General features: G+C 67.4%; 6 protein-coding genes across 6 annotated transcripts; 4 read left to right on the top strand and 2 right to left on the bottom strand.

Annotated features, from left to right (window-relative positions):
* Nucleotides 1-443: 443 nt before the first annotated feature.
* Nucleotides 444-2,378, top strand: EMIHUDRAFT_442635 (hypothetical protein). The gene is made up of 8 exons (XM_005782319.1): nucleotides 444-729; nucleotides 815-867; nucleotides 943-1,029; nucleotides 1,170-1,200; nucleotides 1,279-1,324; nucleotides 1,422-1,527; nucleotides 1,608-1,689; nucleotides 1,778-2,378. The coding sequence occupies exons 1-8, from the start codon at nucleotides 551-553 to the stop codon at nucleotides 1,923-1,925; spliced, it is 732 nt and encodes a 243-aa protein (XP_005782376.1). The 5' UTR covers nucleotides 444-550; the 3' UTR covers nucleotides 1,926-2,378.
* A 2,078-nt stretch (nucleotides 2,379-4,456) lies between these two features.
* EMIHUDRAFT_456674 (zeaxanthin epoxidase) lies at nucleotides 4,457-8,479 on the top strand. The gene is made up of 10 exons (XM_005782318.1): nucleotides 4,457-4,795; nucleotides 5,010-5,093; nucleotides 5,550-5,876; nucleotides 6,644-6,784; nucleotides 6,865-7,074; nucleotides 7,289-7,607; nucleotides 7,742-7,994; nucleotides 8,294-8,315; nucleotides 8,344-8,406; nucleotides 8,436-8,479. The coding sequence occupies exons 1-7, from the start codon at nucleotides 4,484-4,486 to the stop codon at nucleotides 7,840-7,842; spliced, it is 1,494 nt and encodes a 497-aa protein (XP_005782375.1). The 5' UTR covers nucleotides 4,457-4,483; the 3' UTR covers nucleotides 7,843-7,994; nucleotides 8,294-8,315; nucleotides 8,344-8,406; nucleotides 8,436-8,479.
* A 2,394-nt stretch (nucleotides 8,480-10,873) lies between these two features.
* CAM1 (calmodulin) lies at nucleotides 10,874-11,716 on the top strand. Its single transcript, XM_005782317.1, has 2 exons — nucleotides 10,874-10,901; nucleotides 11,037-11,716. The coding sequence occupies exon 2, from the start codon at nucleotides 11,056-11,058 to the stop codon at nucleotides 11,506-11,508; it is 453 nt and encodes a 150-aa protein (XP_005782374.1). The 5' UTR covers nucleotides 10,874-10,901; nucleotides 11,037-11,055; the 3' UTR covers nucleotides 11,509-11,716.
* A 371-nt stretch (nucleotides 11,717-12,087) lies between these two features.
* On the bottom strand, nucleotides 12,088-13,677 carry EMIHUDRAFT_233341 (hypothetical protein; the record flags this gene model as incomplete). The annotated part of the gene is made up of 5 exons (XM_005782316.1): nucleotides 12,088-12,129; nucleotides 12,349-12,479; nucleotides 12,786-12,921; nucleotides 13,084-13,215; nucleotides 13,342-13,677. The coding sequence occupies 5 exons, from the start codon at nucleotides 13,675-13,677 to the stop codon at nucleotides 12,088-12,090; spliced, it is 777 nt and encodes a 258-aa protein (XP_005782373.1).
* A 216-nt stretch (nucleotides 13,678-13,893) lies between these two features.
* On the bottom strand, nucleotides 13,894-15,066 carry EMIHUDRAFT_233340 (hypothetical protein; the record flags this gene model as incomplete). The annotated part of the gene is made up of 3 exons (XM_005782315.1): nucleotides 13,894-14,157; nucleotides 14,435-14,529; nucleotides 14,973-15,066. The coding sequence occupies 3 exons, from the start codon at nucleotides 15,064-15,066 to the stop codon at nucleotides 13,894-13,896; spliced, it is 453 nt and encodes a 150-aa protein (XP_005782372.1).
* Nucleotides 15,067-15,853: 787 nt separating this feature from the next.
* EMIHUDRAFT_365614 (hypothetical protein) lies at nucleotides 15,854-20,458 on the top strand. The gene is made up of 10 exons (XM_005782314.1): nucleotides 15,854-16,000; nucleotides 16,192-16,343; nucleotides 16,603-16,753; nucleotides 18,445-18,535; nucleotides 18,616-18,663; nucleotides 18,735-18,877; nucleotides 18,948-19,048; nucleotides 19,135-19,212; nucleotides 19,395-19,470; nucleotides 19,694-20,458. Exons 1-10 carry the CDS (start codon nucleotides 15,887-15,889, stop codon nucleotides 20,102-20,104), a joined length of 1,365 nt encoding a protein of 454 aa, XP_005782371.1. The 5' UTR covers nucleotides 15,854-15,886; the 3' UTR covers nucleotides 20,105-20,458.
* The last annotated feature ends 434 nt before the right edge of the window (nucleotides 20,459-20,892 follow it).

Below are 20,892 nucleotides of genomic sequence, written 5' to 3'. Positions count from 1 at the left end.
GGCCCTGTGCAAAAGGAGACCGCCGTCACGCAAGCTGCAAGCTGCTTGCGCCGGCCCCCAGCGGCTTGCAAGGTTGATCGCCGTCACGCAAGCCACGCTCGCACATAACGAGAATGGCCGACGTCTCCGCGAACACCGGACGCGAGGGCTGTCAGTGCCTGATTCAGATCCTCTCTGCGCCGCAGATCGCAGTCATCTATGACAAGAAGTACGAGTACGAGGCGTCTTACGGATGGCAAGGCTGCAAGTCATACGATGTGGATCGGCCTCCTTTTTGCGAGCCGCACAGCAAATTGAAACTCAATGACGATCCCGACTTTTGCACTTCAGAGTGGTGCTACGTCAACAAAAGTGCGTGCACGACGGCGGCGTATAAGCCGTCAGCCTTCTTTGACGACGGCGTTTTCTACTCTTACGAGACCTGCAATTCCACGGACACATTCACGAAATGTTACGAGAATGGGTCCTGCAAGGAGCTCGTCCATTCCATCTATGCCGGGGCGATATGTGAGCCCGGGAGAGGCCAGCGCTGTGGAAGCAACAGTCTGACATGATTCGGCCCGCTCCCATCATCATCATCAGGCGCCTTTGTCATGATTGTCCTCGTCGTTGTGTACACCGTCGTCGCCCTCAACGCCCTGCGAAAGCGGGAGCGCGTGCCTCGCCCCTGGGACCTGATTGTCTTGGCATGCCGCGGCGCGCTCATGGCCTGGGACCGCGCAAAGGAAGGTGAGACGCTCGCCACAGGCCGGCGCAGCGGGCACAACGTCGCAGCCTCAGCCCCCCCCCCCCCCCCCCCTTTCCCGGACGGTAGGCGCACACATCGTCCTGAGCTCCTCCTCCGCGGCCCGCCGCTCGATAAACGGGGCACCAACTGTCATTAACTATGATGCAGCATCGTCGACGCATGAGGAGGATGAGGAGGAGGAGGATTGCGGCTAGGCCCGCTCGAGCGCCGACGGCCTCCCCCGCTCGCCGTCCGGCCTCTCCCGGGCCTGGTCAGCGGGAGAGGGGCGGCTCACAAAGAAGGCGCGCCCCTCTCTGTTTCCCAAGAGACACCCCCCCCCCCCACCCCCCTCTCCTGTGTCCGGACACGGAATTCCTGCACTTACTTCCTGCACTGACTGTTCATGCACCTACCCCCTTCACTTACTTCCTGCCCTTCTTAGGCTCGACGCCACGGAGTGATGAGCGTGCCCGGTCTGCCTCCCGGCAAAGGAGCGCGCCGCTCACGAACGATTCACTTTCCACTCACCACCAACCGACACTCTCCACTAGGCCTTCCGCCGGGCAAGGAGGCCCCGCTGCCAGAGAAGAGCGAGAGGTGCAGACCGCGCCCCGCGCTCTCCACGCCGCCGCCTCCCTTCTCCCCCATCCAGCCGCGCCCCCACCGCCCCTATTGCCCCCTTCTCCCGCCGCAGGGGCTTGAGGGGCGATGCCCTCCGCTGGCACCGCCTCGCCTGGGTCGCAGTCAGTGCACCGGCTCTTCCTTCTCAACCGCGAGTGTCCGACGCTCCGCTTGTATAGGAGCGGGCTCTGCACGCCTTCTGTCGTCACCACCTCACCGCCTCACCGTCATCACCGTCGTTGGCCTCACATTTAACTAGGTACGCGCTCGCAGGGATGCAGCGGACGGGCAGCGAGGCCGACCCGACCTTCGCCCCTCCGCCGCATATGGGCAGCACGGAGGCGCCACGCCGCCCCGCGAGCCCGCGAGCCAACAGCCGAGCTGCACTCTCTCCTTACTCCCTCCCTTGCCGCTCACGACTACTTTTAGGCGCTCCACCGCCCGAGCCAGGAGTCGAACTTCACCGCTCCAGCGGCGCTCAAGCATCTGGAGCAGCGGCGCTCGACGACGGTCGGTGGGGGGCCGAGCGAGTCGACGGCGTCTGGAGTCGAGAAGAGCGGCTCGCGCCGCTAGATGAGGAACATCTCCCCACATCTCCCCACATCTCCCCACATCTCGCGCTGCCAGATGCGGGAGACAGATCCGATCAGCGCACTCCACAGAGGACCACGGGTATTCGGCGCTGACTTCCGCTGTGTGATGCGACCGCTCTCACTATGCAGTACACGCGGGGTGAGTGTGTGCAATGTAGGCTCGTGCTGCTCGAGCTACTCGCGCTCTAGCTCATCTGGTCGGCAGGCCGCAGAGGCACCTCTCCCGATGGCGACGAACCGGCCGGAGCCGATTGAGGAGCGGGCGGTGCGGGCAGTCGTCGCCTTGCCGTCGACGATCGTGCGGGCTAGCGTGCAGGTGGTCGCAGACTATACGCCGGTGCCTCTCCCGCGGAGAATCGTCCCGCGGAGGTCAGTGCAGGACGGGACGTCGCCACCGGATCCGCATAGCCCGTAGGTTTGCACAGCCTTGGTTACCGACCGTACCCGGGAGGCGGGTTTTCGCTGCGCGGGCTATTTTTCTTTTTCTCGCGATGTCCACCCCGCCGCGCCGCTCGCGCCGCTCGCGCCGCCTCGCCTCCGCCACCACCGCCGCGCCCTCGCCGAGCACGCCGCCGCCCGCCCGCCTCCTCGACCTCCCCAGAGAGCTCCTCGTGCGCGCCCTCTCTCGCTGCGACCCCGCCGACATCGCTCGCGTCGCGGCCGTCTCGCTCCTTTTCCACGCCTCGCTTGCGGTGGAGGCCATCCGCTTGTGGGCGCAAGAGCGCGGCTTGGAGCTGCCGGCGCAGCCAGAGGGCGAGAGCTGTGCCGTGCGGTGGCTGTGCTTCGCTGCGCTGCTGCGCGAGGCCAACCCGCCGGCAAGGGCGGCCGCAGGCCGTCAGCACAGCGTCTTCATCGACGGCGAGGGGCGGCTCTCGTCGTGCGGCTCGGCGCATGATGACATCCCAGGCCTCCTCGGCCACGGCGAGGGCGTGACGCGGCTCAACACGCCGACCCGCGTCCCGTCGACGCTGGGCGGCGAGCGTGCCGTGAGCGTGTCGGCGGGACTTGCGCACATCCTCGCCCTCGCTGCTGACAGCAGCATCTGGAGCTGGGGTGGGGGAGCCTTTGCCTTTTTTGGCCAGCTGGGACACGGCGATACGCAGAACCAGTGGCTGCCCAAGAAGATCGAGGCCTTTGCTGGCCAGCGCGTCGTCGCCGTGTCGGCAGGGCCTTTCCACAGCTTCGCCGTCACCGCCGACGGCGCCGTCTGGAGCTGGGGCGATGGACCCCATGGCCTGTTGGGCCACGGCCACGAAGAGCCATTGCTGCCGAAGAAGGTCGAGGCTTTGGCAGGGCAGCGCGTCGTCGCTGTGGCGGCTGCAGGCGACCACAGCCTCGCCCTCGCCGCCGACGGCGCTGTCTGGAGCTGGGGCGGCGGAGCCTATGGCCGGCTGGGCCACGGCGTTCAGCAGAACCAGCTGCTGCCGAAGAAGATCGAGGCCTTTGCAGGCCAGCGCGTCGTTGCTGTGGCGGCTGGAGACGCGCACAGCCTCGCCATCACCGCCGACGGCGCTGTCTGGAGCTGGGGCTGTGGAGACCACGGCCGGTTGGGCCACGGCGACAGGCAGCGCCAGCTGCTGCCGAAGAAGGTCGAGGCTTTGGCAGGGCAGCGCGTCGTCGCTGTGTCGGCGGGATTCGAGCACAGCTTCGCCCTCACCGCTGACGGCGCCGCTTGGAGCTGGGGCGATAGAGATTGCCGTCGGCGGTGGGACGGCGCCGCTTGGAGCTGGAGCGATGGAGACTACGGCCGGTTGGGCCACGGCGACGAGCAGGGCCAGCTGCTGCCGAAGAAGATCGAGGCCTTTGCGGGCCAGCGTGTCGTCGCTGTGTCGGCAGGGGAAGAACACAGCCTCGCCATCACCGCCGACGGCGCCGTCTTTACCTGGGGCGAGGGCGGCCACGGCTGTCTAGGCCACGGAGAGGACCTGTCCGACCAGCTGCTGCCCAAGAAGGTCGAGACGTGGGCCTGACCCACCGTCCTCTCGTCGTGGTTGTGGGGCGCGCGGCGCGCGGCAGTAGTTGTCCTAGGATCCCGTGCGCGAGAGGTTTGGAGCGCGTCTGGAGTCGGCGTTCGCCCTCCTGGCACCTGGGACCCAGTGTGCCGTCCGACTGTCGTCGCTGTCTGTTCTCGACTGTCGTGTGCGCGTTCTTGGGCCCGGGGTTTTGTGTGTGTGAGAGAGGGGAAGGGAGCGTAGGGAGAGATCGAGGACAACAAAAACCTATTCACACAACGCACAGAAGGAATCGCCAAAGCTGCTCGAGCTGATTCGCGCAGGCTTCGAGCTCAAGCCGGAGCTGCAGCGGCTGCAGCCTGCAGGAGCGCCTCCGCTGCGACTTCGACATCGCCGCGCTGCGCGCCGGACCTCTCCGCGGAGGACCGCTGCTGGCAAATCATGACGGACCACCTCGACAAGCTGGAGCATCAAACCCCCACAGATCACAACAAACAACAACAAAAACCTATTCACACCTGCGCCGGGAAGAGTCGGGTAAAGCTCCCAAAGCACAGCGAAGGAATCGCTCGCCTGTTCTTCGTGCCCACATGCCGCTGCTGTCGGCTACCGTCGCTCTTCTGTCTTTCGCCGGCCCGTCCGCCTCGCTGCGGCTCAGCCCCGCCGCGCCGCGCATGTCCGCCGTCGACGCGCCGCCGCAGCAGGCCGCGTCGCCGGCGCCCGACGCCATCAGTAGCAGTGCTCCGCTGCACGTGCTGATTGCTGGCGGCGGCGTGGGCGGGCTGGCGCTCGCCAACTGCCTGGAGCTGTCGGACGCGCCGGTCACCTACACCGTCCTCGAGCGCACCTCCGAGTTCAAAAAGTTTGGCGGCCCGATCCAGCTCGCGTCAAACGCGATGCAGGCGCCAGCGCTGCTGCCTCCTCCTCGCCGCTGCCTCTCTCTCCTCCGCCGTCGCTCTCACTGCCCAGCTTTCCTCGCCGCCGCCGCGCTCGCGAATGCACGCACCGCTCACAAGAGCCTAGACGGTTGCGTCTCGCCGCCGCCGTCGCCGCCGCCGCCCGCCGGCCCCGCCCTCAACCCCGCCGCCCTCACCTGTGCACCTCGCTCGCCCGCAGGGCTTCCGCTCGATCGACGAGGAGCTGTACAAGCAGATCGAGGCGCGCGCGACGTGGACCGGCAACCGGACCAACGGCATCAAGGCGCCGCCTCGCACCTGCTGCCACCTGCTGCCACCGCACCTGCTGCCACCGCACCTGCTGCCACCGCACCTGCTGCCACCGCACCTGCTGCCACCTGCTGCCACCGCACCTGCTGCCACCGCACCTGCTGCCACCGCACCTGCTGCCACCGCACCTGCTGCCACCTGCTGCCACCGCACCTGCTGCCACCGCACCTGCTGCCACCGCACCTGCTGCCACCGCACCTGCTGCCACCTGCTGCCACCGCACCTGCTGCCACCGCACCTGCTGCCACCGCACCTGCTGCCACCGCACCTGCTGCTGCCACCTGCTGCTGCTGCCACCGCACCTGCTGCTGCCACCTGCTGCCACCGCACCTGCTGCCACCTGCTGAGCCACACACACCGGCATGACACGAGCACGGCACCTTTGCGACGCGATGGCACACCCTCCCACTATCGTTATCGTCGCTGCTAGGACGGCGTCCGCGACGAGTGGTACGCAAAGTTCGACCTCCGCTCACCCGCCGAGTCGCGAGAGATGCCCTTCACTTGCGTGGTCGAGCGGCCGGAGCTGCAGGAGATCCTGATGCGGCGCACGCACGACAACCTGCGGCTCGGCGCCGGCGTCGAGTCTTACGAGAAGCGCAGCGACGGCGGCGTCGTCGCCACGCTGCAGACGGGCGAGCAGGTGCACGGCGACGTCCTCATCGGGGCCGACGGCATCTGGTCCAACGTGCGCGCGGCGATGACGGAGACGCCCGCGCGCGGCGAGGGGTCCGGCGTCACCTACTCTGGCTACACCGTCTTTGCGGGCGAGATCACCCGAGATCACCCGAGATTACACGAGATCACCCGAGATCACCCGAGATCACCCGAGATCACCCGAGATCACCCGAGATTACCCGAGATCACCGACTCTGGCTACACCGTCTTTGCGGGCGAGATTATTCGCGAGTGGCGGCAGGGCGGGCGGCTGGAGTGTCGCTCCGTCACGCGTGCCTGCGGACGTCGGGTAGGCGAGCTGGAGTACGGGGGAGGGGACCCCGAGTGTGGCTACAAGGTGTACATCGGGCCGCAGCAGTACTTTGTCATCACCGACATCGGGCGAGATGCAGCCGAGACGCAGCCGAGATACAGCCGAGATGCAGCCGAGATGCAGCCGAGATGCAGCCGAGATGCAGACGAGATGCAGACGAGATGCAGACGAGATGCAGCCGAGATGCAGACGAGATGCAGACGAGATGCAGACGAGATGCAGCCGAGATGGCAGTGCTCTCTCATCACCGACATTTGGGCGGTGCTGCGCCGCTGCCGGACCTTTCTCGGAGCCTCCTCCTCTGAGCCTTCTCTGAACCGCCCTCCAGGCGCGGCCGCTACCAGTGGTACGCCTTCCTCGCGCGGCCGGCCGACTCCGAGGCGAGGGCGATCTCTCACCTCTCAATCTCGGGTCGACCTCCGGCCAGATCTCGGCTCTCTCTCTCTCGCCCTGGACACGAGAGGGGTAGGCCAGCTCTCTGCCAGACCTCTGCTAGACCTCCGCCCGACCTGCCGCCGGACCCGTGTGTCAAGGCGAGCGAGGAGAAGCCGGACGGCTCCTCGCCGTACCTGCAGAACCTGTTTGAGGGGTGGTCGCCGGAGATCCACGACATCCTGCGAGTGACGCAGGAGCACGAGATCGAGCAGCGCGACTTGTACGACCGCCCTCCCTCGGTGCTCTTCAAGCCGCGTGTGCCACTCCCCATGACCTTTCCACGACCGCTGCGCACGACCTTCGACGGCCTCCCCTGCAGGTGCTCAAGCCGTGGAACAAGGGCCGCGTCGCGCTGCTCGGGGACGCCATCCACGCGATGATGCCCAACCTCGGCCAGGGCGGCTGCCAGGCGCTCGAGGATGCGCTCGTCATCTCGGAGCAGCTCACGTCCCTCTCGAGCCGCGGCGACATCGAGGGGGCGCTGCAGGGGTACCGCAACCGGCGCCTGACTCGCTCGGCGGCGGTGCAGGTGGGCAAGCCCTACCCACGCTCGCGATGCACGCCTCCCCCCCCCCCCCCCCCCCCTGCCCACCCCGCCCTCGCCATCCCCATTCGCGCCGCCTCCGCCTCCGCCGCCTCCACTGTCGCCTCCGCCTCCGCCGCCGTCGCCCCCGCCTCCGCCTCCGCCGCCGCCTCCCCACCGCCGCCTCTCCACCCCGCCCCCCTCCCCCGCGGCGGCTCAGGGCCTCTCGCGCTTCGCCTCGGACATCATCATCCGCGGCTTCGACACGCCGGCCAAGCTTGGCTTCTCGGGAGGCAAGCTGGTCGCCGAGAACCTCAACTACGCCGGCGTGGTGACGCGGCTGCTGCAGCCGATCCTGCCCGTCTTCTTCGCGGTGCAGTTCGCCTTTCTGTACGACGGCTGGGAGAACAAGTTCTCGCTCAAGCAGCTGCAGATCGGACTCTCCATCTTTGCGTTCGGCTCGCTCTTCCTCATCGCCTTCGCCGCCACCGCGGGCAGCGAGGTCGCCTTCGCCGGCGCCTTTGCCGAGTCCATCCTTGGTGCGCGCGATCCACCACGCTCCCACCTTTCCCACCCTCACGCCCCTCTCCCACCCCTCCGGGACCGGCACCGGTGCGCCCCGCCTGCTGCTGCCTCCCTCGCGATCTTCGCCCCTCGCCGCCCCTCGCCGCAGGCGCCGAGGCGCTCGAGGGCCTGTCTGTCTGGGCGACGGAGCAGAGCGCCGCCATCCAGGAGGTCCTCAACTCCCTCGGCGGCGGCCCGCCCGGCCTGTGAGCGGAGGAGGACTGCCGCGGAGGGGAGGGCCGGGACGGGGAGGCGCTGCAGAGGGCCATGAGCTGTGTGCACGGGCGCCAGTCTGTGTTCACGGGTCGAGTATGAGGAGGGAGAGAGAGCCGAGAGGCAGGCATGTATCGTGGGCTGGTGCGCGGTGGGTGATGCGAGAGGCATGGTGCGATGACACTTCAGTGACACGTCAGGGTCGGTGGGGGACGGAGTCTCCGCCGCAGAGGTGTGTGCGCGTCATCGTCTTTGCGCTGTCACCACCACACACACACAGCCGGCCCAGTTACGTTGTCGGGTGTGTGGGGGCGCGGTGTGGCCTGTTTGGCATTTCCTCTCTTAGATAGAGAGTACGTAGAGCCGTAGCATCGTCCAGCGACATCGTCCGGTTCTCCTTTTTGCTTTTACTCTTTGAGTGAGCGTCCGGCTTTGGGTGCGGCGTCTCGTCTTGGCTCTTTGCGTGTGAACTTTGACCATCCGTCTCCGTTGCGACTTGCGTGTGTCACACAGCCTGTGACAGCCACACCTCAGTTTACGTGTGGTCGTCCCCCGCCGGAGGCTCGTCGGACGTCGCACGTCGGGGGCAGTGTTGTACGCGAGACGCGCGGTATACAAATTACCGTGGAGATGTGTTACTGTGTGTCGTGGTCCGTCGCACACGCACGTAAAGCCGTATCGTGACACCCACCATATGCACACCGCACACGCACACACCAACACACACACACAACGTTGCCCTGTAAGACGTAACGTCTACGAAGCCGTAGCCCGTACCGGTGTAGCTCGGGGCTCTCGGCTCCGTGCCTCGCGCTCTCCGCGCACCGGTCACCGCTCACTCACGATCTCTCTCCGCTCCATCACTCTCCACGAACTCCAGACGCGCTCACACCACTCCGAACCTCTCGCGCACGGGCTCTTAAGAGAACTGTCGCGCGCCGCCTCACGAACACGACGAGAGGACGGTGGGTCAGGCCCACGTCTCGATCTTCTTGGGCAGCAGCTGGTTCGACACGTCCTCTCCGTGGCCTAGGCAGCCGCTTTCGCTCTTCCCCCAGCTCCAGGCAGCGCCGTCAGCGGCGAGGGCCAGAGTGTAGGTCACTCCAGCCGACACAGCGACGACGCGCTGGCCCGCAAAGGCGTCGATCTTCTTCGGCAGCAGCTGGCTCTGCTCGTCGCCGTGGCCCAGCTGGCCGCCGTGTCCATCGCCCCAGCTCCAGACAGCGCCGTCGTCGGTGATGCCGAGGCTGTGCTTGGATCCCACCGACACAGCGACGACGCGCTGGCCAGCTAGGGCCTCGACCTTCTTGGGCAGCAGCTGGGCCTGCAGGTCGCCGTGGCCCAGCTGGCCAAAGGCTCCATCGCCCCAGCTCCAGACAGCGCCGTCGGCGGTGAGGGCCAGGCTCCCTCGAAAATATGCGTCTCCAGCCGACACGGCGACGACGCACCGCCCAGCGAAGGCCTCGATCTTCTTCGGCAGCAGCTGGTCCTGCTGGTCACCGTGGCCCGACCGGCCGTCGGCTCCACTGCCCCAGCTCCAGGCGGAGCCGTCGGCGGTGATGGCGAGGCTGTGGTAGCCTCCAGCCGAGACAGCTACGACGCGCTGGTCAGCGAAGGCCTCGATCTTCCTTGGCTGCCGCTGGTGCTGCGTGTCGCCGTGGCCCAGATGGCCCCCGGGTCCGTGGCCCCAGCTCCAGGCGGAGCCGTCGGCGGTGATGGCGAGGCTGTGGTAGCCTCCAGCCGAGACAGCAACGACGCGCTGGTCAGCAAAGGCCTCGATCTTCTTGGGCAGCATCGCGTCGCCGTGGCCCAGCTGGCCGAGGCTTCCATCGCCCCAGCTCCAGATGCTGCCGTCGGCGGCGAGGGCGATGCTGTGCACCTCTCCAGCCGCCACGCTCACGGCGCGCTCGCCGCCCAGCGGGGAAGAAGGGAGGCGGGTCGGCGTGTTGAGCCGCGTCACGCCCTGGTATGTACTGTCGTGCCCGAGGTACCCTTCAGGTCTGAAGTAAGGGTCCCCGCCGTGCCCGAGGAGCCCTTGGTTGTAGCCCTCGGCGATGTTCGAGCCGCACGACGAGAGTCGCCCCTCGCCGTCGATGAAAACGCTGTGGTTGCGGACTGCCGCCGCCCTCGCCGGCGGGTTGGACTCGCGCAGCAGCGCAGCGATGCAGAGCCACCGCACGGCGCAGCCCTCGCCCTCCGGCTGCGCCGGCAGCTCGAAGCCGCGCTCTTGCGCCCACAAGCGGATGCCCTCCACCGCAAGCGAGGCGTGGAAGAGCAGCGAGACGGCCGCGACGCGAGCGATGTGGAGGGGGTCGCAGCGAGAGACGACGCGCACGAGGAGCTCTCTGGGGAGGTCGAGGAGGCGGGCGGGCGGCGGCGTGTCCGGCGAGGGCGCGGCGGTGGTGGCGGAGGCGAGGCGGCGCGAGCGGCGCGAGCGGCGCGGCGGGGTGGACATCGCAAAGAAAAAGAAAAACCCTGGCGCGAAGAAAACCGCCTTCCCCGTCCTGAGAGCGGTTCGAAAACTGAAAACAGAAAAATGCCACCCGAACTCAAGCGAATTTTGGGGGGTGTGGACGACTGCTTTGGGGATCCTGCCAACGCGCTACAGTTGTTTTGTTTTGTTTTACAGTTGTAGCCCGACTGCACATAAGATCTTAAGATGGACACCTCAACGGGAGGGCACTCGCAGCAGGCGGGGCCGAATCCTGCAGCCTTAGACCTTAGTCTTGGGAGAGAGATTTTTTTGTTTTGTCTTGGGGGCCCGATCCGGCGGCATGCCACGGGTAGGCGCGTTGAGGCTTGCCGCCTCCTCTGCGCCAACGCGGCCAACGCGGCCTGTGCCTTCATTCCACGCGGCTTGTGTGAGCGATCGAGCAGCGCGCGCGGGAATGCGCCAACTGAAACTCGCGGAAGACAGAAGAATTCGCCGTGGACGCTTGCAGAAGAGTAATTTGGTTTCTTTTTCCTTTTTTAACTTCTCGGGAAATTTCAACCGATCTCTGCGTGACAATCAAGGACTCGATCCACGCCGAGAGATCAAGCCACAGAGAGCACAGGCGAGCCGCCGCCCCAGCCCTTTTGATGTGCTCGTCTCGCTCGCCCGCCGCCTCCCACGCCCTCCCCCGCCAACCCGGCCCCTCCCCCACGCCTCCGCCGCCCCACCTCACCCCGCCCCTTCCGCCCGCCCGCAGAGCAACCACACGAGCAATCATGGGTGACGAGCAGCTGACCGAGGAGCAGATCGCCGAGTTCAAGGAGGCCTTCTCGCTGTTCGACAAGGACGGCGACGGCACCATCACCACCAAGGAGCTGGGCACCGTGATGCGCTCGCTCGGCCAGAACCCGACCGAGGCGGAGCTGCAGGACATGATCAACGAGGTGGACGCCGACGGCAACGGCACGATCGACTTCCCCGAGTTCTGCACGCTGATGGCGCGCAAGATGAAGGACACCGACTCGGAGGAGGAGCTCAAGGAGGCGTTCCGCGTGTTCGACAAGGACGGCAACGGCTTCATCTCCGCCGCCGAGCTGCGCCACATCATGACCAACCTCGGCGAGAAGCTGACCGACGAGGAGGTGGACGAGATGCTGCGCGAGGCCGACATCGATGGCGACGGCCAGATCAACTACGAGGAGTTTGTCAAGGTCATGATGGCCAAGTAGGCTCCTCCTCGGGTCTCTCGCCGGCAGCAGCGGGCGCGCGCAGTGCGCGGCGCGCCCAGACATCAAGTCGAGTATGGGTTCCGTGTGAGGGCGGGGTAGGTGCGCGCGTGCGCGTCTTGAGTTTAGCCTCGGACCGTGTCGCGGACCGCGGACGCTTTTCTTCTACGTACAGGGAGTTCCAAACCGAGAGCATCCCAGTGGCGCGATCATCACACTCCCTTCCTGTTCCTCCACATCGCACACATCGTGATGCGCAGACTCTCCACTCCACTTTTCGTTGCCCGGTTGCCGTGCTCGATCTGAGACGGATAGACTGAGGCGTGTGACAGGTGCCGAGCGCGCTGTATGTGTATCTTCTCTCCCGGGTGCTCTCGGCTTCTCGGCGCGCGCGGGGCCAGGGGGCGCCGGCGCGCGCCGGGCCCCGCGGCCGCAGCGGCCGGCCGGCAGCGCGCTCGAGCGCGCGCACACCGCGGTCCGCGCCACACGATATCTCGGAGCGCCTTGTCTCTACCTCCGCCGCCCACCGCCCCTGCCCGCTGCACCGCTGGGCGCTCGCGCGAGCCGAGCGAGTTGCCGGCCTCACTTTGCGCTGGAGAGCATCTCCTCGAGCTCGGAGAGGTCCTTCTCTCCGGGGAAGAGCTGGCCGCCGACCTTAGGGGGGGGGGGGGGTGCGGGGGAGGGCTCCGGCGGCGAAGGGGAGGGCGAGGGGGAGGGTGGTGAGTGAGGGTGGCGGCAGGGAGCGGCAGGGAGCAAGCCGAGAGAGGCGGTGTCAAAGCAAAGTGTGAGAGAGAGGCCACAGCACGGGGGGGAGGGGGGGTTGGGGCGGCGGGTTCGGGTCACCTCCCAGGTGGGGTACCCCTTGACCCCGGCAGCGACGCAGCGCTCGTTCTCGGCGCCGGCGCCGTCGGGCGAGCACTCGACGTAAAAGCCGCCCTCGCCCATTGCCTCTGCGCCGAGTGTCTCCTTTTGGCCTGCGGCGGAGCGGTGTCGGGGGCGGTCGAGATGGTGTCGGGGGCGGCGTCGGGGGCGTGCCGAGGACGCGTCGCGGGCGTATCGGGGATGTCGTGGGCGTTTGGGGAGGGAGGGAGAGAGAGAGAGAGTGAGTGAGAGAGAGAGACAGAGGGAGAGAGAGAGACAGAGGGAGAGAGAGAGACAGAGGGAGAGGGAGAGAGAGAGAGAGCGAGCGAGCGAGCGAGCGAGAGCGAGAGGAACGAGACGGGAGCGAGGAGCGAGGGACGAGAGAGCGGAGAGCGAGAGCGAAGGCGCCCTCGCCGCACCGGCGCAGTGCGAGCACCACCAGGCGCCGTACATCTTTGCGCCTCGCGCCGCCAGCCTCTCCGACAACTCGAGCGCGCGGCGGCTGGAGTGGGAGGCGATGGGGGCGGGCGACCGCTCGCCGAACGGCGCCATCTCCTACAGCCGAGAGACGCCGCCGAGGTGCCGCCGAGATGCCGCCGGGAGTGCCACTCTCCTCGCCGCCGCTTGCTCCTCCTCCGGGGTGGGGAGGCTGCCCTGCGCGCTAAAGATGGCGGCGGCGGCGGCGGCGGCGAGGGCGGCGCCGCACCCGGCCAAGACCGCATCCTCGTCCGTCCGTCTCGTCGACGGCAGCCGCCACGCGAGAGCGAGCACCGCGGCGGACAGCCCCGCCGAGAGCAGGCACAGTCCGCACGCGGCCTGCAGCTGCAGCAGCCGGACGAGCAGCGCCAGCTCAAAGGCGGCCATCCCGCCGCCGAGCGCGAGGAGCAGGTCGGCGCCGCAGAGCGCCGCGCCGTCGCCCGCCGCGCCGCGCGCCTCGCCGCCTCGCGAGAGGGGCGCGAGCGCGAGCGCCGCGACGCCTCCGTAGGCTGCTAGCCCGAGGCTGGCGAGAGGCAGCGGGCCGACGCTGGCCCACGGCCCGGAGAGCACGTCGGCGCATCCTCCGCCCACCGACGAGCACATCGCGCCGAGCGCGCCGCCACCCCACAGCTTGTCGGCCGTGATGGCGCCCGTCTCTGCACAGCCGACGGCGGCGACGGCGGCGAGCGAGACGCGCGCGCTGCGCTCTGCGTCGGAAGCGGCGGCGTCCGGGCTGTCAGCAGTCATCCGCGCCGCTCCGGGCGGCGGCACGTGACGCTGCTGCGGCAGATGAGGCGCTATCAGCGAGGAGCTGAGCGCGGAGAGCGGCAACATGTGGGTGATTTGGGTTTTGTTTTAAAAAAGAAAAAAACTTCTGATTGCCGAATCAGCATGTCCCTCGTCGTCTCTCTGCTCCTCGCTCGGCCGGGCGGCGACTCGGGTGGTGCAGAGGCGCCGCCGCTGCGCGTGCGCGCGCACGAGGCGGCGCTGGGGCACGCCCGCTGTCGGACAAGCTTTTGGCGAGAGCAGACCGAGCATCTTCACCGAGCATCATCGGATCGACCCGCTCTCCTGCAACGAGCCGCGGGAGGGAGGCTCGTACGATCCGGCTGGAGCGGCGGCGCGTGGCGCGCACATGCCCTGCTCGCCCGCGGCCGCTGAGGCACACCCGGCGAAAGCCAGCTTTGCCCCCTCGACGTCGTTTGCGAGGCTCACCACGCCGCCGTGCTGCGAGTGCGGCGGTGGGCTCGTGAGGTGCGCGTGGCCGCGCGTGGCGCGGCTGTTGCTGACCGCTGGTGAGGTTGTAAAGCCATCCTCAAGCCGAGGCTGACATGTTTGTAGAAGGTATTCAAAGTACGAAGGTGTGGTGTCACACCGGTGGGGGGAAAGGCGCCAGCTGCGCCAAGTTGTGGTGTCACAACAGTAGAGAGGTCGACTGTCTCGCGGCGCGGCGGCCCCACGAGAAGCAGTCGGGAGACTATGACGTGCCAAACTTGCACAACGGGAGTTGGGGAAGCGTGACATGCCACTACTTGCCCGCATTTGTGAATGTGCCGCCAAAGAGACAGACCGGAGATGGCGGCGCGATCACAGAGGGAGGAGGCGGCTGCAGCAGCAACGGTGGTGACGAGAAGGGCATCGTGTAGTGCAGTGCGCCGTCCATCTGCCAGCAGCCCCACGGGGCGCCTGCTGGGCATGTCGACGACTGTAGCGGGCCCAGGCGGCAGTTGTTGCCGGCAGATCCCGCATTTGTGAATGTGCCGCCAAAGAGACAGACCGGAGGGGAAAGGGGATTAGGTGGAGTGCGGCATTCAATACAGTCTGCGCACGTGCCGCTTGCCCAGGCGCACTTATTCGCCCAATCCCTGGTGTTGGACTGGCAGCCGGGCGGGCAGAGCGGCGGCGGCGGCGACGGCGGTGACGGGGAAAGGGGATTAGGTGGAGTGAGGCATTCAAAACAGCCTGCGCACGTGCCGCTTGCCCAGGCGCACTTATTCGCCCAAGCCCTGGTGTTGGACTGGCAGCCAGGCAGGCAGAAAGTGCCTACACCTTCCCATGGCTCCACGTCCCCGTCGGGTGAATGGGTGAGGGAAACGGCGAGGAAGTTGTGCAGAAGGAACAGTCGCGACATTTGTCCCACTCGCACTTCGTGTCCCACGGATTAGTCTTGGGCGCGCAGAAGCGTTCGCACGCCCCGAGAACAGCAAAGAATGGCGGCAACATCCGCCAGTTCTCTGACCCTAGTCTCTGATGGACGGCCGCTACAATGGCGAAGCGTGGCGGCGGCGTATCGAGCCACGTACGCCATCGAGGGCGTGGCGAGATAGTAGAAGTGAGCACTTCAGCATTGGATAGGGTCGATTCCCTCGCTCGATCGTCTCGCCCTCCCTCACTCACTGGTGTGTTCCTTGGGGGGGGGGGGGGTCGCCATCCTTGTTATTTATTGAGAACGCGGGAAATACCTACACACGGGCTATGGAGCTGCGCGCTGGTCTATGAGAGGTGAGGTGCGAGCCCTGGAGGCCCTGGGGATGGGTACCCTTCTACAGGGGGCCCTAAAGCGGGAGGCCGACCGACGAGGCGGTCGCGCTGCCTCCGTGCTGGCAATCTTTCCATGTCGGGCGCGGCACGAGAAGGAAGACTGCGCACGTCCTGCTGCTGCGGCCGCTCATTCCGCGATTGCACCGGCCGGCCTCTGCATCGTATGTGAAGGTGCCCCCCGCCTTGCCGTGGGGGGGGGGGGGGGGGGTGGAGGCGGAGAGGGTGGCGGTGGCGATGGCGGAGGGGAGGGTGGCGGAGGGGGAGACGAAGGCGGCGGCGGAGACGATGGTCGCGAGGAAGCCAGCTCTCAGAACCCAAGCCTCTCTCACAGCACGCTGGCACGACAGGGGCGCGGACTGGCGCGGACGTGTCCTGTTGTCAGCGTCCGCTCCGATCGGCACTCGAAAAAGAAAAAATCGCCCCAAAATAAAGAAAACTCGGCGGCTCCCAAGGCGCTCGTCGGTTCAGGAGCGACCCCAACGATCAAGCTCGGGCCTTAGCCATGGTGCTCGAGAAGATCTACGTCGGCGTGACGATGGCGAACAAGTGGACGGACCCCACGTCCTTGCTAATCATCGGCCTCGCCGGCGGCGTCCCTGCGCTGCTCATCGCCGAGGCGCGCAGCAGCCTCGCCACCGTGTGCACTCCTCGCCAGAGCCGCCGGCGCACCACCAGCGGTACTCGACGCACGCCCGCAGCGCCTCCACCGAGCGCTCCTGCCGCACGGACGCCACTGCCACGCGCGGGAGCACCTCCGCCGCTCGCCACCGCCGCCGCTCGGCCTGACGGCACGTCCTGCTCCTTCAGGTGGCGATCGCGCTCAAGGTGGGGCTGGTGTACACGGCGGTGCTGCCTGGCCTGATCTGGCTCTGGTACCAGTTCCACCTCCGGACGCCGCCCGCCGACACTGAGGCCTTCCTCACCTTCAAGGACGCATCGCTCCGCCGCAGCTGGGCAAAGTGCGCCTCGCGGACTAGATGCAGATTAGATGCGGGCGTGGTTGCTTGTGGTGGCGTTCGGCCTGCCGCTCGAGCGCTCGGCCCCTTCCGACCCTCCCTCCTCCCCTGTGCACGTCCCCGTCGACGCTGCCTCCCTCTCGCGCCATCTCTCCGCCGCTCGTCCCTCCCTCTTGCGCGCACGCACGCAACGAATGCACGCACCGCCCGCGTTGTGCCGGGCCTTGCAAGCCCGACCCTCACAGCTCCCCTGCCCCCGCAGGAACAAGATCCCGATGCACATCCTTGTCGAGGCCTTCCTGGACGACAAGGTCGCCTTCAAGAAGGACGTCTTCAAGACGCTCGACGAGCACCGCGAGGACTTCATCGACTGGCGCCCCACCTGGAACCTCGCCCTCTTCCTCATCCGGCAGGTGACCCTGACCCTGACCCTGACCCTGACCCTGACCCTGACCCTGACCCCACCTGGAACCTCGCCCTCTTCCTCATCCGGAAGGTGACCCTGACCCTGACCCTGACCCTGACCCTGACCCCGCCTGGAACCTCGACCTCTTCCTCATCCGGAAGGTGACCCTGACCCTGACCCTGACCCTGACCCTGACCCTGACCCTGACCCCACCTGGAACCTCGCCCTCTTCCTCATCCGGCAGGTGACCCTGACCCTGACCCTGACCCTGACCCTGACCCTGACCCTGACCCCACCTGGAACCTCGCCCTCTTCCTCATCCGGCAGGTGACCCTGACCCTGACCCTGACCCTGACCCTGACCCCACCTGGAACCTCGCCCTCTTCCTCATCCGGCAGGTGACCCTGACCCTGACCCTGACCCTGACCCTGACCCCACCTGGAACCTCGCCCTCTTCCTCATCCGGCAGGTGACCCTGACCCTGACCCTGACCCTGACCCTGACCCTGACCCCACCTGGAACCTCGCCCTCTTCCTCATCCGGCAGGTGACCCTGACCCTGACCCTGACCCTGACCCTGACCCTGACCCCACCTGGAACCTCGCCCTCTTCCTCATCCGGCAGGTGACCCTGACCCTGACCCTGACCCTGACCCTGACCCTGACCCCACCTGGAACCTCGCCCTCTTCCTCATCCGGCAGGTGACCCTGACCCTGACCCTGACCCTGACCCTGACCCTGACCCTGACCCTGACCCTGACCCCACCTGGAACCTTGCCCTCTTCCTCATCCGGCAGGTGACCCTGACCCTGACCCTGACCCTGACCCTGACCCCACCTGGAACCTCGACCTCTTCCTCATCCGGCAGGTGACCCCTACCCTGACCCTGACCCTGACCCTGACCCTGACCCTGACCCTGAGCCTGACCCTGACCCCACCTGGAACCTCGCCCTCTTCCTCATCCGGCAGGTGACCCTGACCCTGACCCTGACCCTGCCCGGGACCTTGACCTCTTCCTCATCCTGAAGCTGACCCTATCCCTGACCCTGACCCTGACCCTGACCCTGACCCTGACCCTGACCCTGACCCCACCTGGAACCTCGCCCTCTTCCTCATCCGGCACGTGACCCTGACCCTGACCCTGACCCTCACCCTGACCCTGACCCTGACCCCACCTGGAACCTCGCCCTCTTCCTCATCCGGCAGGTGACCCTGACCCTGACCCTGACCCTGACCCTGACCCTGACCCCACCTGGAACCTCGCCCTCTTCCTCATCCGGCAGGTGACCCTGACCCTGACCCTGACCCTGACCCTGACCCTGACCCCACCTGGAACCTCGCCCTCTTCCTCATCCGGCAGGTGACCCTCACCCTGACCCTGACCCTCACCCTGACCCTGACCCTGACCCTGACCCCACCTGGAACCTCGCCCTCTTCCTCATCCGTCAGGCGCCGCGAAGCACACTTGCACACCCGCACTCGCACACGCACACTCGCACACACGCACACGCACTCGCACACGCACACTCGTTCGCACACGCCGCTCTCTCGCATTCGCACACTCGCCCAGCTCCCGGCGACGCCCTCCTCCCCGCGACGCCCTCCTCTGCTCCCGCACCTTTGGCGGCCTCGCGCCTGCCGCACTTTCCTCTTCCGTCGTCTTTGGCGTGTCTGTGACGCGCCCGCCGCGTGCCCCCCAGGCCCTCCCCTCCACCTCCTCCTCCTTCAAGTCGATCGCCGCCACAAAGAAGGAGATTGCAGACCACTACGACATGGGCAACGACTTTTTCGGCGCCGCGCGAGACGCCCGCCGGGCGGGGCTCGCCTCGTGGCCAATCTCGGATCATCTCGGAGCGTCTCGGCGCGTCTAGGCGCCTTCATGGGCCCGCTGATGATCTACACCTCCGCCATCTACCACGGCACTCTGCCCACGCCAGGCTCGGGCGCAGTCGCAGGCGCCGTCCCCGAGCCTTCCCGGAAGTGTCCGTAGGCCTGCACCAGACGCTCGAGCAGGCGCAGACCAACAAGCTCGACACCATCTGCGAGAAGCTGCACCTCAAGCCCGGCCAGCGCATGCTCGACATCGGCTGCGGCTGGGGGACGTTGGCGCGGCACGCGGCGAGCCGCTTCAAGGCGGGCGGCTGGCCGAGCCCCGCCAAGCCGCCGCCGAGAGAGTCCCAAACAAGGAGCGCGGTGGGCGCAGGCGCGCTCCATCGGGGTGACCCTCTCCAAGGAGGGCGCGGCGTGGTGCCGCGAGCAAAACGCAAAGGAGGGGCTGTCGCAGGAGCAGTGCGACATCCTGATGTGCGCGCCGCTGCCCCCCCCCCCCCCCGCCCCCCCCGCGCGGCGACCCGCCCCTCCCCGGAACCGTCTCGGAACTCTCCCGGAAGGTGCGACTACCGCGAGATCCCGCGCAGCGACGGCGCCTTCGACGCGATCTCGGCGGTGGAGATGGCGGAGCACGTCGGGTGCGCAGCCCTAGCGATGCGAGGTCGGCCACTAGTGGTCGGCCCCCCTAGTTCGGCTGCACTCCGCTCGCAGCATTCCAGCCGTGTCGGTTGTGGTTCCCCGGCCCCGGAGCAGAGGCACACTTCGACGCGCGATGCGGGCGTGCCTGCCCCCTCAGCGCCCCCGCCCCCGCGCACTGCAGACTCGCCAACTTCACGCAGCCCTTCCTGAGCTCGATCTTCAAGATGCTCAAGGACGACGGGCTCTTCTTCATGCAGGCGCGAGGCGCGAAGTGCCTCCTCCCACCAAGCCATGAAGTGCCTCCCATCGACAGCGCGCTCAAGGGACACCCCCCTTGTTCATGATGCGGGAGCCGTGGACTGGCCCGCCTCCCAATGAGTCGAGAGTCCCAATGAGTCGAGAGCGCGACGGCGATGAAGTGAGTTGACTGCCTCGGAATGAGTCGAGAGGTGCGACGCCCCCCCCCCCCCCCTTATGCAGGTGGCTGGGCTGCGCAAGGGGTCCAACTGGCAGGACGTGCAGTGGGGGCTCTTCATGTCAAAGTACATCTTCCCCGGCGCGGACGCGTCCACGCCGCTCTACTGGTACACGCAGCAGCTGGAGAAGGCGGGCTTCGAGGTGCACTCGGTCGAGAACATCGGCCGCCACTACTCGCACACGCTCAAGGCGTGGTACGACAACTTTCAAAAGAACAAGTCCAAGCCCGAGATCCAGCAGTACCCCGCGCGGCTGCACCGGCTGTGGGACATCTTCCTCGCCTGGTCGGTGGTCGCCGCCGGCCAGGGCTCCGCCACCTGCTACCAGATCGTCTCGCACAAGAACCTCTACTCCTTCCCGCGCGACAACTTTTGCTCCGACCAGATTGCGCGCCCGACTGGGCCGCGCGCCTGAGCCGCGCCCGCCGCCGCCGCCGCCGCCGCGCTCGGGTGTCTGCGCCCGCGGGCCTTCTCGAGAGGAGGAGAGGGCGAGGGGGGTGGGGGTGGGTCGGGGCGACGCTGGGGGAGGGGCCAGGGGGGGATCTCGCCTCTGGACTAAGCGGGCTGCATGGAGAACTCTTGCGGCCGGTGGCCTGCCGCGAGCTGAGACACGCGCCCGCGATGCCGGAGGGTTTCGCGCGCCCGCGTACCGCCCCGCAGCGCGCGTGCGCAGTGTCCGCCAGGAATTGAGAGCATGCTCACACCAACACATTCACATACACACCGCGGCCGTGTTTGTCCATAATGTATTTATCACTGATCGAGCCACGACGATGCGTGTTGGCCCGCTGTGCGCACACACCTCTCACCTGGAGCTGGACCTCTCTGGCCCCTCTGCGTGGGGCCCCGGCCGTGGCGCGTGGGCGCCGGGGGCGGGGCGCCCCGTGGCCGCGCCTGGGGCGCGAGATGCACGCCCCCGCGCCTGTGGCTGTGTGCCCTCTCTCACTGTGGGGTTCAGCGGCGCTGTCACGGCGGGCGCGCGCGCAGGAACCTCCTGTCCTCCGCAGCCCCAGGGCGCAGGGGGGGCGCGTGCACATCGCGCGGGTCACATCGCGTCTCGGGGGATGCTCTCGTCGTCGTCCACATTACTCGAGATTCCACTCGTGGGCCCTGGGGCGCCTGCCTATTCGTTCTTCTCGTTTGCAGGAGGTTTCACACCACTCACCACAGGCCACTCTATGCAATGACACACCTCGCCCCGGC

This window comes from Emiliania huxleyi (assembly GCF_000372725.1).
Source record: "Emiliania huxleyi CCMP1516 chromosome Unknown EMIHUscaffold_190, whole genome shotgun sequence".
NCBI lineage: Eukaryota > Haptophyta > Isochrysidales > Noelaerhabdaceae > Emiliania > Emiliania huxleyi.
This window is presented reverse-complemented; position numbering and strand designations above follow the sequence as displayed.

Coding starts and splice junctions, on each gene's coding strand:
- EMIHUDRAFT_442635 (XM_005782319.1), top strand. CDS start 551: ATGATTCGGCCCGCTCCCATCATCATCATCAGGCGCCTTTGTCATGAT. Junction 730..814: donor CTGGGACCGCGCAAAGGAAG/GTGAGACGCTCG, acceptor CCCGGACGGTAG/GCGCACACATCGTCCTGAGC. Junction 868..942: donor CCCGCCGCTCGATAAACGGG/GCACCAACTGTC, acceptor GATTGCGGCTAG/GCCCGCTCGAGCGCCGACGG.
- EMIHUDRAFT_456674 (XM_005782318.1), top strand. CDS start 4,484: ATGCCGCTGCTGTCGGCTACCGTCGCTCTTCTGTCTTTCGCCGGCCCG. Junction 6,785..6,864: donor TGTACGACCGCCCTCCCTCG/GTGCTCTTCAAG, acceptor CCTCCCCTGCAG/GTGCTCAAGCCGTGGAACAA. Junction 7,608..7,741: donor CTTTGCCGAGTCCATCCTTG/GTGCGCGCGATC, acceptor CCCTCGCCGCAG/GCGCCGAGGCGCTCGAGGGC.
- CAM1 (XM_005782317.1), top strand. CDS start 11,056: ATGGGTGACGAGCAGCTGACCGAGGAGCAGATCGCCGAGTTCAAGGAG.
- EMIHUDRAFT_365614 (XM_005782314.1), top strand. CDS start 15,887: ATGGTGCTCGAGAAGATCTACGTCGGCGTGACGATGGCGAACAAGTGG. Junction 16,001..16,191: donor CTGCGCTGCTCATCGCCGAG/GCGCGCAGCAGC, acceptor CTGCTCCTTCAG/GTGGCGATCGCGCTCAAGGT. Junction 19,213..19,394: donor GAGATGGCGGAGCACGTCGG/GTGCGCAGCCCT, acceptor CGCGCACTGCAG/ACTCGCCAACTTCACGCAGC.